The sequence below is a fragment of the Chelonoidis abingdonii genome, chromosome 10 (assembly GCF_003597395.2).
Source record: "Chelonoidis abingdonii isolate Lonesome George chromosome 10, CheloAbing_2.0, whole genome shotgun sequence".
Classification (NCBI taxonomy): Eukaryota; Metazoa; Chordata; order Testudines; family Testudinidae; genus Chelonoidis; species Chelonoidis abingdonii.
Genome location: NC_133778.1, coordinates 38,633,560 through 38,650,309, shown reverse-complemented (window position 1 = coordinate 38,650,309; position 16,750 = coordinate 38,633,560). Strand labels below are relative to the sequence as shown.

The window sequence follows — 16,750 nt, the reverse complement described above, 5'->3', positions numbered from 1 at the left end:
GGGGGGGGGGGGGGAGGGAAATGTGAAAGTGGCAGTGGTGCTTAATGACTTCTTTGTTTCAGTTTCCAACAGGAATGTTGATGGTGATTGGATCTCTAACAATAGTGAATGCCTGTGAAAATGAGGTAGGATTAGAGGCTAAAATAGGAAAAGAACAAGTTAAATTTCTCGGACAAATTAGATATCTTCAAGTCACCAGGGCCTGATGAAATGCATCCTAGAATACTCAAGGAGCTGACTGAGGAAATATCTGAGCCATTAGCAACTATCTTTGAAAAGTCAAGGAAGATGGAAGAGATTCCAGAAGACTGGAAAAGAGCAAACATAGTGCCAATCTATAAAAAGGGAAATAAGGACAATTACTATAGACCAGTCAGTTTAACTTCTCTACCCAAAAACATAACGAAGCAAATAATTAAGCAATCAATTTGCAACTATCTGAAGATAATTAGGTGATAACTAACAGTCAGCACGGATTTGTCAAGAGCAAATTGTGTCAAACCAACCTGATAGCTTTCTTTGACCGGGTAACAAGCATTCTGTATAGGAGGAAAGCAGTAGATGTGATGTATCTTGACTTTAGTAAACCTTTTGATACTGTCTCGCATGACCGTCTCATAAACAAACTAGGGAAATGCAACCTAGATGAAGCTAGTATAAGGGGAGTACAAAACTGGTTAAAAAACCATTCCCAGAGAGTAGTTATCAGTGTTTCACAGTCATGACAGAAGGACAAAAACGAGTGGGGTCCCACAGGAATCACTTCTGACTCTGGTTCTGTTCAATATATTCATCAATGATTTAGATAATGGCACAGAGAGTACACTTACAAAGTTTGCAGACGATCCCAAGCTGGGAGGGGTTGCAAGTGCTTTGGAGGAAAACATTAAAATTCAAGATGACCTGGACTGGAGAAATGGTATGAAGTAAATAGAATGAAATTCAATAAAGGGTAAGTGCAAATTACTTCATTTAGGAAAGAACAATCTCTTGCACACAAACAAAATGGGAAATGACTGCCTAAGAAGGGGTACTACGGAGCGAGAGATCTGGTGGTCACGGGGGACCACAAGCTTAATGAGTCAACAGTGTAACACTGTTGCAAAAAAAGCAAACATTCTGAGATGTATTAGCAAGAGTGTTCTAAACAAAACACGAGAAGTAATTCTCTGCTCTACTCTGAGTATTGTGTCTAGTTCTGGGTGCCACATTTCAGGAAAGATGTGGACAAATTGGAGAAAGCCCAGAGAAGAGCAACAAAAATGATTAAAAGTCTAGAAAACATGACCTATGATGGAAGACTGAAAAAATTGGGTTTGTTTAGTCTGGAAAAGAGAAGACAGAGAGGACATAACAGTTTTCAAGTACATAAAAGGTTATTACAAGGAGGAGCGAGAAGAATTGTTCTTCTTAACCTTTAAAGATACGATAAGAAGAAATGGGCTTAAATTGCAGCAAAAGGCGTTTTGGGTTGGACATTAGGAAAAACTTCCTAACTGTCAGGGTGATTAAGCACCGGAATAAATTACGTAGGGAGGTTGGGGAATCTCCATCATTGGAGATTTTTAAGACCAGGTTAGAAAAACACCTGTGAGGGATGGTCTAGATAATACTTAGTCCTGCCATGAGTGCAGGGGACTGGACTAGATGACCTCTCAATGTCCCTTCCAGTCCTATGATTTGAGAAACGTTGCGAGGTTTGGCTTGAAACCAATTTAGAAAAGCTGTTAAAAGTACCTTCTATAGCTATGAGAAGGACCTAGAGGCAGATTCAGAGGAATTGGGTGCTAAGGCTGAGTTCCTGTCACAGTTCTTCAGAGAAGTTTCCTGACAGCTATTTTCTACATTGCATTGATGGATAACAAAGACTTTTGCTTGAGTTTGCCTTATAGCAAGTGAATTATGAAACTGAGAAACTCAATAGACTAGCGTGAATGAGTTACTCATGAGAAAAAGACAGTTACCTTTTCCATAACGGGTTTTCTTCCAGATGTGTTGCTTATGTCCGTTCAACTTAGGTGTGTGCACTGGTGCAGAAGTTTTTCACTCTGTAGTATCCATAGGGGACTGGCTCCAGCACCCCCTGGAATGACACACACACGCCACGGTAAATAGGGTGCCGCCGGTTCCTCCCACCCTCAGTTCCTTGCCAGAAACTCCAACAGCAGGGAAGGAGGGCAGGTTGTGGAATGGACACGAGCAACACATCTCGAAGAACATCAGTTACAGAAAAAGTAACAGCTTTTTCTTCAAGTGCTTGCTCATGTCCATTCAACTTAGGTGACTCCCAAGCAGTACTCCTCAGAGATGATTGGAGTTCACAGATGTGTAGACTGCTACACAGCTTGGCTGAACTCAGCACCATCCCTGGTCTGCTGAGTGATAGCATAGTGAGCTGTGAACATGTGCACCAAGGACCACGTCACAACTCGACAGGTGTTATAGAATCATAGAATATCAGGATTGGAAGGGACCTCACGAGATCGTCTCGTTTAAACACTTGCTCAAAGCAAGACCAAGCCCCAGAAAGATTTTTGCCCCAGATCCCTAAGTGGCCCCCTCAAGGATTGAGCTCACAACCTTGGGTTCAGCAGGCCAATATTCAAACCACTGAGCTATTCCTCCCCTCCTGATCCCGCCTGTTACAGGAAGTGTGCCAGGAAGACTGCCGAATATGCCTGCACTCTGGTCCAGTGGGCTCTGACGACTGGCGATGGCAAGACTCCCGCCAACTCATAGCAGGTCCAAATGCAAGAGGTGACCCAGCTAGAAATCCTCCGTGAGGACACTGGGAGGCCCTTCATTCTATCAGCTGTAGACACGAAAAGCTGAGTCGACTTACGGAAAGATTTTGTCCGATCTAGGTAGAAAGCCAGGGCTCTTCTTACGTCCAAAGTGTGAAGGCACCATCCTTCACTAGTTTCATGGGGCTTAGGGTAGAATACCAGAAGGAAGATGTCCTGGCTCATGTGGAAAATATTGCGAAGGAAGGCCAGGTGGGACCGGAGCTAGACCTTGTCCATAGAAAAGACTGTGTACATCAGTTCTGAGATCAGCACTCACAGCTTGAAGACTTGCCTCCCTAACATCACCGCTACCAGGAAAGCTATCTTCCACAATAGGCAAGACAGGGAGCACAGGGCCAAAGACTCAAAGGGCGGGCCTGAGAGGCTGGACAGAACCCAAGTTAAGATCACACTGAGGGGTTGGGGACCAAACTTGATGAAGAAGTCTCTGAGGCCTCTGAGGAACCTGACTGTCATGTCATGGGAGAAAACTGTCAGCCCCTGGATTGGTGGATGAAAGGCGGAAATGGCCACCAGATGCACCCTGATAGAGGAGTGTGCCAGGCCCTGGTTCCTCAAATGAAGCAGGTAGTCTAAGATTGACTGCATACAAGAATGCCAAGGGGAGATGTCACATTCAACTGCCTAACTGGAGAACTTCATCTACTTTGCCAGATAAATCTGTCTAGTTGAGGGCTTTCTACTCTCAAGGAGGACCTTCTGGACCCCTTCTGAACAGGCCCGTTCCTCAGGGTTCAACCACACAACATCCACGCCGTGAGGTGGAGGGAGGTGAGGTTGCGGTGCAAGAGTCGACCATGATCCTGTGTCAGCAGATCCGGTCTGTAGGCAGGGGTCATGGAGGGAAAACTAACAAGCTCAATAGCATCCCAAATCAACGCTGGGGAGGCCATGCTGGGGCGATCATGACAACCTGAGCCTGGTCCCTCTTGATTTTCGCTAGGGCCCTGCTGATGAGCAGAACTGGAGGGAACCATTACATCAGGCTTCCTGCCACAGCAGGAGGAAGGCATCAGAGAGGAAGCCTTTGTCCTTGCCGACCCCATCTGAAGCAAAACCTGTGACACCACCTGCTCTGCTTGGTCGTGAACAAATCCACTCAGGGAGTTCCCCACCTCTGGAAGGTCATGCCAGCTACCTCCGGATGGAGCACCCACTCATGGTGAGAGAAGTCCCTACTTAGCTGATCTACTAGTGTGTTCTTGGCACCCAGAAGGTGACATGCTTCTAGGTGAATTCTGTGGCCAATGCAGAAGTCTCTGAGATGGAGTGCTTCTTGATAGAGGGCAAAGGATCACGCTCCCCCTTGACTGTTAACGTAGAACATAGAGGCTGCATTGACCTTCAGGACTCTGACCACTCTGCCCGACAGGTGAGAAAGAGACAGTGCACACTCTGCGTGCTGCCCTGAGCTCTTTGACGTTTATGTGTAGCATTGTTTCCTCTGGGGACGACTATCTTGGGCCTGGAGGGTGCCAAGGTGCGTCGCCTCAGCCGAAGTCAGGGGTGCTGAAAACCAACTCGCCTGAGTGCGGCGTGCTGACAAAGGGAATTCCTTCCAGGACTTTCCCAGGGTCAGTACACCATCACAGCGAGGTAAGTATCATCATGGGGATAGTAATGACCTTTTCCAGGTGGTCCCTGGACTAGGAGTAGATTGTCATCAGTCAATACTGCAGGGGTCACATCTGGAGCCTGGTGTGGTGCACCACAAATGTGCATGCTGCCATGTGACCTAGAGGCACAGGCACATCCTGGGCGTGGTCAGCGGAAACGCAAAGACTTCCGCAGTGAGGTCCGTCAGTGCCCTGAATCTCTCCAGTGTCAGGAATGCCCTGGCACAGGTTGAGTATCACTCTGATTAACTCTATCCTCTGTACCAGAACTAATATGGATTTTTTCCCGTTTATCAACAGGCCACGGCGATGGCAAGTGGCTAACAGTATCGTGATACCCCTTTGGAACTGGAGCTGCCCTTGACTAGCCAGTCGTTGAGGTATGGCTTGATCTGGACACCCCGACATCTGAGGTAAGCAGCCACCACCGACATGCACTTGGTAAATACCCGCGGTGCTGTTGCTAGGCCAAACAGGAGGACCACAAACTGATAGTGGTTGGGACCTACCGTAAACCAGAGGAAGTGTCTGGTTCCCTCAAAGATGGCGATGTGAAAGTACGCATCTTTCAGATCGAGGGCGGCGTACGAGTCTCTCAGATCCAAGGAAGGGATGATAGAGGCCAGGGAGACCATGCGGAACTTCAGCTTCACTAGGAAGCGGTTCAAGTCTCGTAGGTCCAGGATACGTCGCAGACCACCCTTGGTCTTTGGGATTTAAGGAGTAGCGGGAATAGAACCCCTTGTTCCTGGTACTCGGGAGGAACAACCTCCACCACACCTAGCTGCAGTAACCCCAATGCCTCCTGCACAAGGAAACTCTCGTGAGAAGGGTCCCTGAAGAGGGACAGGGATGGGGGTGGGAAGGAGTAGAAAGCAACTGAAGGGTGAAACCCCATGCCACCATGCTGAAGGACCCATCAGTCCGATGTTATAGGTGCCCATGCAAGGAGGAAAGGAGCTGGCAAAAATAGGAGAGGGAGGATCCTGGGAACAGTCTGGTAGATTGCCCTCAGGCATACCCTCAGAATAAGCACTTGGCCGCCTGCTTATTGTGGGTTAAGCTCAACTGAGAGGCCAGCGAAGGCTGTTGGCTAGGACACTTCTTGTAGCCTCTAGATTTCTTATCGGGAGGCTCCTGGTGACGGTGACTCCCCTGGCCCTGAGGCTGCTATGGTTTGTACACTGCGGTCAAGGATGGGAACGCACAGGCCTAGCGTTTTAAGGGTTGTGTAGGAGTCCTTTAGGCCATGGAGCTTATTGTCAGTCTGTTCCGCAAACAGGTCTTGCCCATCAAAGGGAAGGTCTTGTATCGACCACTGAGCCCCTGTAGACAAGCCAGAGAGGAGCTGGCAGGATGTCCAGTACTTAGCGACGACCGAGGCAGCGTCCGCTGCATCAGAGCTGCTTGGAGAGTCATTCTGGCCGCAGTTGTGCCCTCCTCCATAACTGTCCGGAATGCCTACCTAGAAGCTTCAGGAACAGAGCCCTTGAACTTAGCCATGGCTTGCCACATGTTAAAATCATAGCATCCCAGGAGGGCTTGATGATTGGCCACCCTCAACTTGAGACTAGAGAATGAATAAACCTTATGCCCAAACAAGTCTAGTCTCTTGGAATCTTTGTTCTTAGGGGTAGCCCCAGGTTGACCTTGTTGCTCTCTGTGGTTTACCACTTTTATCACTAAGGAGTTGGGAGCATGGTGGGTGTACAGGTACTTGTGGCTTTTGGATGGCACAAAGTACTTGCACTCTGCCCTCTTGGAAATGGGTGGCAGGGAGGAGGGAGTTTGCCACAGGGCATTAGTGATCTTAGAGACCCCCTCATGAAGGGGAAGAGCCACCATGGCCGGGGCTGTGAAGCAGAGGACATCGAACAGAGTCTGAGGACCCTTCTAGCTCCTCCGCCTGAAGACCCAGGTTGGTAGTGAACTTATTCATCAGTAGTCCCTGGTGCTCTTTAGCATCATCCGGAGGAACCCAGGGAGGGTCTGGCGATGACTACGAAGATGCCAGTGCAGTAGGGTCCTCCACACCCATTGGCAGCCCAGTGGGGTCACGAGCTGTCAGCCTCCACCCTAAACCCCGCTTTGCCTCCAGCATTTATAATAGTGTTAAATATATAAAAAAGTGTTTTTAATTTGTAAGGGGGTTCCCACTCAGAGGTTTGCTATGTGAAAGAGGTCATCAGTACAAAAGTTTGAGAATTACTGTTCTAGAGGATCAGTGAGGGTCCAAGGAATGGTAAATGTCAATCCCTCAACGTGTAACTGGAGCAGTATCGCAGTCTCAAACAACAGGTGCCAAGACCAGTACTCCTGCAGAGGGCCACGTGCCTCCAAAGGTCTGCACCCAGTAGCCGCCAAGCTGCGCATCAAGCCTCTCTACCTGTGCCCAAGATCCAGGGACCAAATGGGGCTGCACTGCACCTGCCTTTTGTGATCACCCAGCGCCGAGTCGGAGCGTTGCTCCAGTGCTGGGGTGAGTGCAGACTCCATAAGGAGAGCTCTTAAATGAATATCACACTCCTTCTTAGTCCTTGGCTTGACGGACTTGCAAATTTTGCACTTTTCACTTATGTGCCCTGCGCCTAAGCAACACAGACTACTGTTATGTGGATCACTAAGGGGCATGGGCCTCTTGCAGTGATCACAGGGCTCAAAGCCTGGGGACCAGGGCATGCCCCATCCTGAGGCAAAGTCCTGTTCGGGACCTACGAAGTCTAACTATAGCTAAGAGATTTATAAACACTAACAGAAAACCATACACACTATAACACAAAAAATAATTAGTTCATACGAACAAGCAACAACAGTTCCAGCACCATCACTGGTGGCAAGAAGGAACTGAGGGTAGGAGTAACAGGCAGTACCCTATATATCGCAGCATGTGCATTCTACTCCAATGGGTGCCAGAGCTGGTCCCCTACGGATACTGTTGAGGGAAAAACTTCTAGCACCAGTCCAGGTGGTGAGCACACGCACCTAAGTTGAAAGGACATGAGCAAGGACTCAAAGAAATAAAAATGAAAGTGCAGACAATCTTGAACCTATCTTATTAAAAAAAGACACCTTGTTAATAAGAAAATGAGAGATGTAAGGGAATCAGGATGAATCTACTGTAGATACCTGGTTTTTAGAGATTAAATACAAGGTTACCAAAACAACAAAAAATACTACTGGAACTAAAATTTGCTCTCTCCTGCCAGGCAAAAAAACAGTCCAAATTGTGGTCTTTAAATTCTTTTTCACTGCTGGCATATTACTTACTTTTAACTCCAGACTATAGGTGTGACACACAAGTTGACTTACAATGGCCCAAAAACAAGTTGAAGTGCAAGATAAACAAAACGAGGCCAAAGAAAGATGATTTTATGTAATCATGTATACCCTTCCAGATCCACATAAATTTACAGGCCAAAGTTTCTCTAAAAGACAGATTATTTTATACGGTTGCCAAAATGGCAGTGCTTTATCCAGATAATTTGTGTATATCCTATGTGGAGTTAAATGCTTGGTTTTTACATCAAAACAGTATTGTTGTATATATGAGATCATAGGTATGATTTTCAAAAGGGCTCAGAGATGGACTAATTCTGTTCCCATTGAAGTTAATAGTAAAACTACCATTGTTTATTTTAACATGAGCAGATTTAGGCTAGCAGCGAGCACTTTTGGAAAACAAATCTCATCCCAAATATACCTATACCTCGATATAACGCTGTCCTCGGGAGCCAAAAAAATCTAACCGCAATATAGGTGAAACCATGTTATATTGAACTTGCTTTGATCCACCAGAGCATGCAGCATGCCCAGAGCACTGCTTTATTGCATTATATCTGAATTCATGTTATATCGAGGTAGAGGTGTATCTGACAATCCAGTAAATACAGAGATTCAGGAGAGTCTTTTTTTGTTATAAGTTGCTTTTGTTCCTTATTGCTAGCTTTCAAATGAAAGTTACTTCAAGTTATTGGTTCGCAATATTATTTAAAGTTAAGAGGAAAAAAAACTTTCATTTATTACTACTGAAATACATTTACTATACACAAACAATAAAAGAAGCCACCACTTCATTAATCACTACCCTACAATCTTCTCTCAAATTCACGAAACATACAGACTTAACTCTGAGCTTATTGAATAAGTAGTTTTGTAATGATTTACAGTCTAATAAGATGCACGGGACTGTTTAGGCGATAGAGTAAACACAAAGTCTGGAGGTGCTGAAGTAAGTTTATTTAAGTAACGAAAGCGTAAAATGCTAGTGTTGAGACAAACTCAAAACATTCATTGTGTATCCTTCTTTCAAGAGAAATAGCATACAGAACTACATTTAAACTGTTAAGTTTGGAGAGGATATTACTGTATTCAGGATGTAGGAGAAGAAAAATGTCTGTTGTAAAGGAATGTGACAGTGTTTGTGGCTGCAGATTTAAAAGAGTGCAAGTTGCAAAATAAGTCGGGCCCTAATAAACTCAAGTCCCATTTTGGTCAATTTCACCATCATAGGATTTTAAAAATCGTAAATTTCATGATTTCAGATACTTAAATCTGAAATTTCAGTGTAACCTTGGAGGTCCCAACCCAAAAAGGGGCCATGGAGAGGTTGCAATATTGCCACCCTTACTTCTGCGCCATTACTGGCGGTAGCACTGCCTTCAGAGCTAGGCGGCTGGAGAGCAGCGGCTGCTGACTGGGCACCCAGCTCTGAAGGCAGCACCGCTGTCAGCAGCAGCACAGAAGTGAGGGTGGCATAGTATGGATGGGGGCTCCACTTTTGGTGGGGGTAGACCCAGCTTTATGGGTGGGCAATGTGAGCAACCACTCAGGGTGTTGTGGTTGGGAACGGGGGGCTCTTTGGTCAACCCCAAAAACAGCCAGCCCAAGGTCCATTTAACCCTCAAGTGCCAGGGCACTGGGCCTGGAGTCAAGGAAGGCCAAGGTAGGAGACCCTACCATACAACAGGCTCCTGTGACTTGTCCTGGCCCGGCTGGTGAGGGACAAGACTTCCTCTTCCCCTGCAGGGGCCCTTCCTGGGACTAGGTCAGACCCACTTCAGGAACCTCCTCCTACTGCAGGAAGCTCTGTGGCTGCTAGCTGGGAGCCCAATTATAAAGGTAGCACTACTGCCAGCAGCAATGCCAGAATAAGGGTGTTATGGCAGGGTATTGCCATCTTTACTTCTGCATTGCTGCTGGCTGCTTTCAGAGCTGGGAGGCCAGCCAGCATCTGCCATTCTGCAGCCGCCCAGCTCTGAAGGCACTACAGAAATAAAGGTAGCAATACTTACTCCTGGGGGAATTCTCCCCCAAAAAATTAAAAATTCTGCACACATTTTAAAATTCTGCAAATTTAATTTATCAAAACTGTATAATCACTCCAGTTTCAAATATTTGGGCAATTTTTTTCAAAATACTCGTCAACCATACACACAACGACGAAATATTCCCCCCAGGGTAGAGAGTGAAAGAAACCCTTACAACAATCCAGGTCCAGTTGGGGGGTACTGGATGGGGCCCCCAGACACCTGAACTCCCCTCCCCCAGATCCCAGCTGTGGGGACACTTGCACCCTCCTCCCCCCAGAACCCAGCCACAGGGCAGCTGTCAGCCCAGACACTTGCACCCCTAGAGCTTTTACTCCCTCCAGCTTTACTGTCCTGCCAGGTAACATGGTGTGATATGGCCCTGCCCTTTCTGACCCTTTGCCAGATCTGGGTTTTCCAGGCCCTCTCCCATCCCCTTCAGAATGAGGATCAAGCCCAGCAGCCAGAGCATTCAGAGTCTCTATACCCGCCAAGCTGGGCACTCCACTCGCTGTGAGCTGGGCTCTGCAGAGTCCAATGGCCCGTAGTAGTGGCTAGCAGCTCTGCAGCCCCAGTTCTGCAGGGGAAAACAGTCTAATTCCCATATCCTTTGGGTATCTACAAAGTCAAGCAAGCTTGTAAAAATGAATCAGAGTGCTGTTCAAACCATGACTTTCATGTAATTTTTACTATATATGCCTAAAGGTTTACCAAATGACAATATTCAGTAATATTTAAGACGTGGGAAAGAGTATTAACTGGCTACTTTAAAAGTGCCAATATTGCTTCTATAAACAGAACAGAAACTGAATTAAACAAAGTTTTTCTGCTTAAACTGTAAAAAGACCAAGAAAAAAATCATCATCCCTTTGATTTTTTCACCCACGTCACCACCTTCAGTTTAGAACACAGACCCCAGGAGGATTTCAACCCCCTACTTTCCCCTCCTCAAAAACACCATTCTTCCGTAAGGCACATCAGTGTTAACACACCACTATGTCTTGTAGTAGGATTCAAGAAAACAACATTTAAAAAACAAACTGAGCCATTGCGCCTTGGAACCACTATGTCTGGTGTTTCTACAATAAACTATTTTGTAGCTTTGTCTTCTTAGATTGCAAGCATTTAAACTTTACTCTATATCCTGCATAGCACCACTTATGCCATCAGTGATCCTATTAGAAGAAATCTATAAACAAAGATCTCTATACTAATCTATCTTCCACTATTAGAAAAACTATTTGAAAAGTATTAGAAATATGTACCTATCAATTACTGATAGCAACAGGTTTGCAAGTTTTAAGAAGTTAATATTTGGACAACAACTTCATTATCCCTTTTAGTTCTGCTGCTGATTTGGTACTAAAATTGAGCTGTAACAAACTGGAACTGTGCAAAATAGACAGAAATGCAGATACACACCACATTTATTATTTTACATTGATTATGATCTGGCTACATCAGCAACCTCAAAACTAGAATTTCTAAGCAATAAAGAAAGGTGTTTATACAGTTTAACTTCCAAAAACAAATAAAAAGGGGTCACTTTAAAATTAAGATTTTTGGCTTTTAAGTATGTATACTCCAAGTCTGATGCTGCTCATATTAGATATAACTTTAATACATCTTATAACAGAAACAAGAGTCCAGAGACAGGCGATAAAACTGATTAAAGAAACAGAAAGACATGCATATAAAAGCTTCCAACTGTTTATAGGAGACAAATGAAAGAATATGATAGAAGCATACAAAATAATAGGAGAAAGGTTAACTAAGAGCAGACTTTTCTCCTCATATAAAAAAAAAAGACAACATTTAATGAAATTCAAAAGCAAATTTAGAACCACAAAAATGTAAATAAACAGGGGCCAGTTACAAAAAAGTAACTTGTGCACCTCATTAATACATCATCAAGGCCCTGAGCTCAGTAAAATTTTAAAAAAGGATTTGAATATTTTTAGAGACAATTGACCACATACATTTACTTTAAAATAGGATAAAAAATAAGAGATGTAAACCCATCATGGCATAAACCAGCTCTAACTGATAAAGATCCTCAATGGGCAGCTTAAATCATAATTGTTCACTCTGAGGAGACAGGATACTGGACTACATAGTCTGATCAGAAATGGCAATTCCTATGTTCCTAATTGTTCTATCACAGATGTCACATGGAAGGAGTTAGATTCCAATTACTTGTCACATTCTAAGAGGTCTTAATTCTAAACTAAAAATCACACACACTGAAGCAGGCTTTAGAAGGAAGTGATTAAAGAAAAAAAAGTGAACACTGAACTGACAATCTTTTCTAATAATTTAGGACCATTTTTGTTAGTTGGAAAAAAATAAGATTTAGAGTTACCTTGGAGGTTTATGGTACTGGCATAGGAAGTCGAACCTACCATCTGGCACAGGTACTCGACTCTCATTTGGATCAATAGTGCAGAAAGGGAAGTTTTCTGCTGCTGCTTGACTTTTTGTTAACACATTGAAGAATGTGGATTTCCTAAGAACAAAATGAAGACCATCTTAATCCAGTTTAATTTCGAGGTATTAAAAAGAGCAAGATAAAAATTTCTCTCATTCTATTCTGAGATCCAAAATACAAAGACCCAATCCCACAAAATAATTTTATAAACAAAGATCACACCACCATAAACTAGTACAGACCACAAGAAGAGTTAAAAATTCCATTAAACATCATCATCATCAACTGTCCCTCTTCTAGTACAAGACACTTTCAAAGGTACAAAGGGAAAATGGAAACCCAGCCCTCATTCGGGTCTTTAAAAATTTCTCACTAAATGTTATTAAAACAAAAGAGGTAAAGAATCAAAAGCAGAACACAAAAATGTTTTATTCTCCTCATGGCAAACACTACACTTTTTCCTACAATGCACAATAAAATAAAATGGCCAGGCATGAAACCACTATTTTCTTATCCAACTGAAGTAGTTCCACACTGACAAAAGAGCTAGAAACTCTTTCCCCGTTTCTGCAAAGTCTTGTTCTTTAAATACCTTGGGCATTATTTGGATCCATAGCATCTTTACTACTTGCGCTGAGCAGAACATTTAGACTTAAATAGGTAAGAGAAAAGAGATGAGAGGAAAATCTAAAGAGAAGCCCGAAAAGGACATATTAAACAATTTTTAAAAATTCAGTATGGATACTGTATTCCTCTAGTTAAAAGAGACAGAAGTATCAAACTTTCTTGACCATGTGAGCTAGTCACCAACAGTAGAGCATTTTCATTCAGACCATGTTACAGACTGCTTATATATCGCTCAGTCTGCCATCTGTTTTTAACTTTACCTGACTCCTCAGTCCTCTCTGAATGCTTAATACATAAGTCTATTATAGAGAACAAAAAGGTTCCCATTACCTTCAATATTCTTTGGATCAAATCTTGAGTTTAAGTCTACTGTTCTATTTTTTCCTGTGTTGCTACTATTGTCCTTTTAATTTCAGACAGATTCTTGGTGGCTTACAGAAAACTATGAAAAATCCCATTATTAAAACCAGAATTTTGAAAGCTGAATGAGTTAAAGATACACTATAACCATCAGATAAGTTATTTTGTTGTTACATGCATCATACCTAAAATCATTTGTCTCAGAGATGCCATTACTTAAAAATTACATTTTCATCTGAGAATTATGAATCTACTAGTGTTACAAAACTCCAGTTTGTTTACTTGGTGTATCTAACAACATTTGTTTCTGGTACACAACTTTCACCAGGCTCTGCAAAAGGGTGTGAACAAGCAGGTGTGAGCAGAGAAAGCAAGCAATGGAAAGCGCAAGGAGGGTATAGAAACATAGGGCCACATTAGAAGATGTGGGTAAACAGTGGCTTTAAATTGAGTTGGATATTAGCATAAGCAACAAAGACCAAAGTACATAACCAAAAAAGAGTGAGATCACGAGAAAGCTGTTGTGTTGAAGTGACCCTTCGAAATGTTCATGCTGAAGTAATAGAAATAATACACTTAATTGGACACTGGGTGCAATAAGTAATTTGTTCTAAGTTTGTTTTATATATTATTTTAAAAATGGCTTCATCTGCCATTAGCTAAGTTGTGGTTAAAGAGTATTAAAAAAAAATAAGTTAATTCTTCAAGGGATGGTAACATCTGCCTGACAAAGCTGTAGATGACCAATATGGCTAAGCATCCCTAGGTTTAACCTGTTTGTAAATATCTTGATCAAATGCTTATAAATGTTTTGTTGCTATTTGGATATAGTTAATTGCTTATTATTTAGACTTATTAGGCATGTTTAGATCAATTTTATAAATACCATCTAGCCTTTAGATTGAATAAACGCATTTATGGTTAAATTAGTATCGTGGTAATATCCTGTATAAATAACTAACTCAGTATTTTTGCTGCTGCTGCCGCCCTCCGAAAGTTTTAAAAGGAACTTCTGGGCTAACAGGAAAGCAGCATATCCTTTTGCTTAAAAGCAGTACCGTTTAAGTTGTGTACGTTATCAGAATGTACTGTCAATTCCAAAATAAAACTAACAGTGTCTGTTGTAGTTTATTTTCATATTTGTATAAAGTATTTAAAAAACCAGTGAAAAAGAAAACACTACAATCATTTAACTAAAAGTTTTATTCCTGTTTGTACTATACAAATTTAATATGTGAGGAGCAAAGTTTTGTTTGTTTGTTTTTTTAAAGTAAAGTACAACTACCAATCTTGTCACCTATTGAGATCTGGGTGCGTATCCAGGGGTTCCACGCCTAGTGTAAGGGAGGGAACAACTGAACCCGGGGCTCAAATAATTCCAGGGGACAACTAATACTGGTCAGAGGGCAATCGTCAGTAATGAGACACACTGTCTATCTTTGGAAACAGCAGCATGTAGGATCCTTCATTGAACCCAGGCATGATAGCTTGCTGCACACTGACTCTGGCCTGTTAAAAAACAGTTCAGAAGGTCCATGAGCAGCGTGGCAAATCAAAGCTGAGTAAATGCATGGTCAGGTCAGTTATAAGACACTGGTTTCTGACATCCACTGCAGACCATTATTCACACCACATTGAGAAATGTGGGCAGGGGAAGTTGTCCATAATGGATGTCTCAACAAGAAGCATATTGCTGGGTGGTCAAAGAAGTCTGTGTATAAAGTTAAGCTCAGGTCTGCCCTGACGTTCTCAATCATTCTGTCTGTAGCATCCTCATGATGGATGTGCAGAAGAGCGATGTTTAACATGGGGAGCCACAGCACTCATGCGAGTCAAATCGTGCCGGTTATGATGCGCATGGTGGAATACAGATTAATATTAACCAACTTGATGTGCGACAAATAAAGTCAGACTGGAGCACAACATTCCGCTGCAGAGTAATAGAGGTCTAAACCGAATGATCAGAAAGTTTGAACATTTGTGCCCCATGCATCAGCTCATTTACTTTTGTTATGCAACCTCACCTTAGCGTCAGTTTTCCAAATGCAGCATAATCACCAAAGACTATTAATAATCTACCAAAAACTTCATGTATTTCCCAGTTATTCTGACATCTTCAACTAAAGAGAAGTCTTACACTTAACCTCTTTGATGGGGGGGTTGAGATCTACAGATGAAAAGAGCTATTAGCTCACTTCCTATCAAATTTCTCTCACACAATGTACCACTAAACTCATTTCATTCACAGATCTCAGCAAACTTTATCAAGTAAAGAAAATATAAAGTTATTCTTAGTGCTTATGACAATGGGGCATCCTTAACCCATCCCTGTTGACAGTCTTCCCTCTCAAACTTACCCATTATTATTAGCAGTACACACAGCCCACAGAAGCATGAAAGTTAGGAATGGTAATAAGAGATTACTAGCATTATTTCCCTGGCAAAAAAGGATTGTTTCTTTCAGTATATTCTCTCTCCACTATAATTTGTTTCATCCTTTTATGTAAGGTTATTGTAGAACAGCATATAGTCTTTTTCATGATCTCAACTTAAAAGCAATTCAAACTGAAAACCAAAAAAACAAACAAAAGAACCACACACACCCCCCACACAGAAAAAGTTAGATTTTTATCCTTCATTTTATACATTTCCACAAAAAATATGACCAGTTTTCAAGTGAGAGCTACTTTCAAAAGTGTTCTGATTTAAGCCAACACCCCCAAACATCTTTTTTTAAGTTAGCAAAAGGCACTACCTCTTTCACAAATGAATTGGAGTCAATTCCTCAAATACTTTATTCATTTACCTGCTTTTTACTTCCAGAGGATAAGCTTCATTGTGCAAATTAGCATATGATTATATTGCATTCTAGCCCTCTTGTTGTTGTTTCTTCACATTCAAACAAATATAATAAAATTGACAAACCAGAAAATGACTGTGTAGCATTCATGAGACATCTGATGCAAACAAATTCAACAACCAATGGAGCCTAATCAGATTTCATCTAATAAATACATAAATAAAATAAAGCTTAGAGTTTTGTTCCATCCTGTATGTATTCAACACTTAACTAATAAGATGCATACTAAACACAACGATCTACAGTCTGGAGGATGGATAACAAATCTTCTTCTCTTAGTTACGTACCCAACATTTGGCAGCCCAACAATGCCGATTTTCAGAGACGTCCCAAATCTTCCAATGATTGGATGTGGCTTAACCCCATCATCACCTCCCTTTTTGGGGGGCATCTGAAATGACAACATAGAAAACGCATAATGTTTGGAGCCCGGTTCCCCACCACCGGTTCCTTTTTGGTCCCTCAAAGCCTACAAGAGGCATCTGCGGACGCCATACACACGTTTCCCTTCCCAGAGAGATTACAGGTACCTTTGTGGGAGCCATAATATCAGGGCACCGCAGGCAGAAGCAGCAGACGGCGGCCGGGCACAGAGCAGCGCATGGCCCCCTCACGCAGCACAGAGACCTAGCGTGGCTCAGGGGGTGGGGATTTGGCTGCTGCAGCGTCTACAAATCCCCTGCAAAGGCTGAGCTAAAAATAACCGGGTCGGAACCCAAGAGGGGAGCGAAATGTAACACACACAC

The 16,750-nt window shown here is 42.9% G+C and overlaps 1 protein-coding gene across 3 annotated transcripts in view; it reads right to left on the bottom strand.

Moving 5' to 3' along the window:
* OLA1 (Obg like ATPase 1) overlaps positions 1-16,750 on the bottom strand; it is a 173,872-nt gene that overhangs the window by 156,536 nt on the left and 586 nt on the right. For 2 of the 3 annotated variants that reach the window (XM_032784568.2, XM_032784569.2), the window contains exons 2-3: positions 16,292-16,395; positions 12,092-12,235 (exon numbers count right to left, since the gene is read on the bottom strand). In XM_032784568.2, coding sequence (XP_032640459.1) covers positions 12,092-12,235; positions 16,292-16,395 — 248 coding nt within the window. Of the gene's footprint in view, positions 1-12,091; positions 12,236-16,291; positions 16,411-16,750 lie in introns of those variants that run through there. The other variant, XM_032784567.2, reaches the window with a different exon arrangement.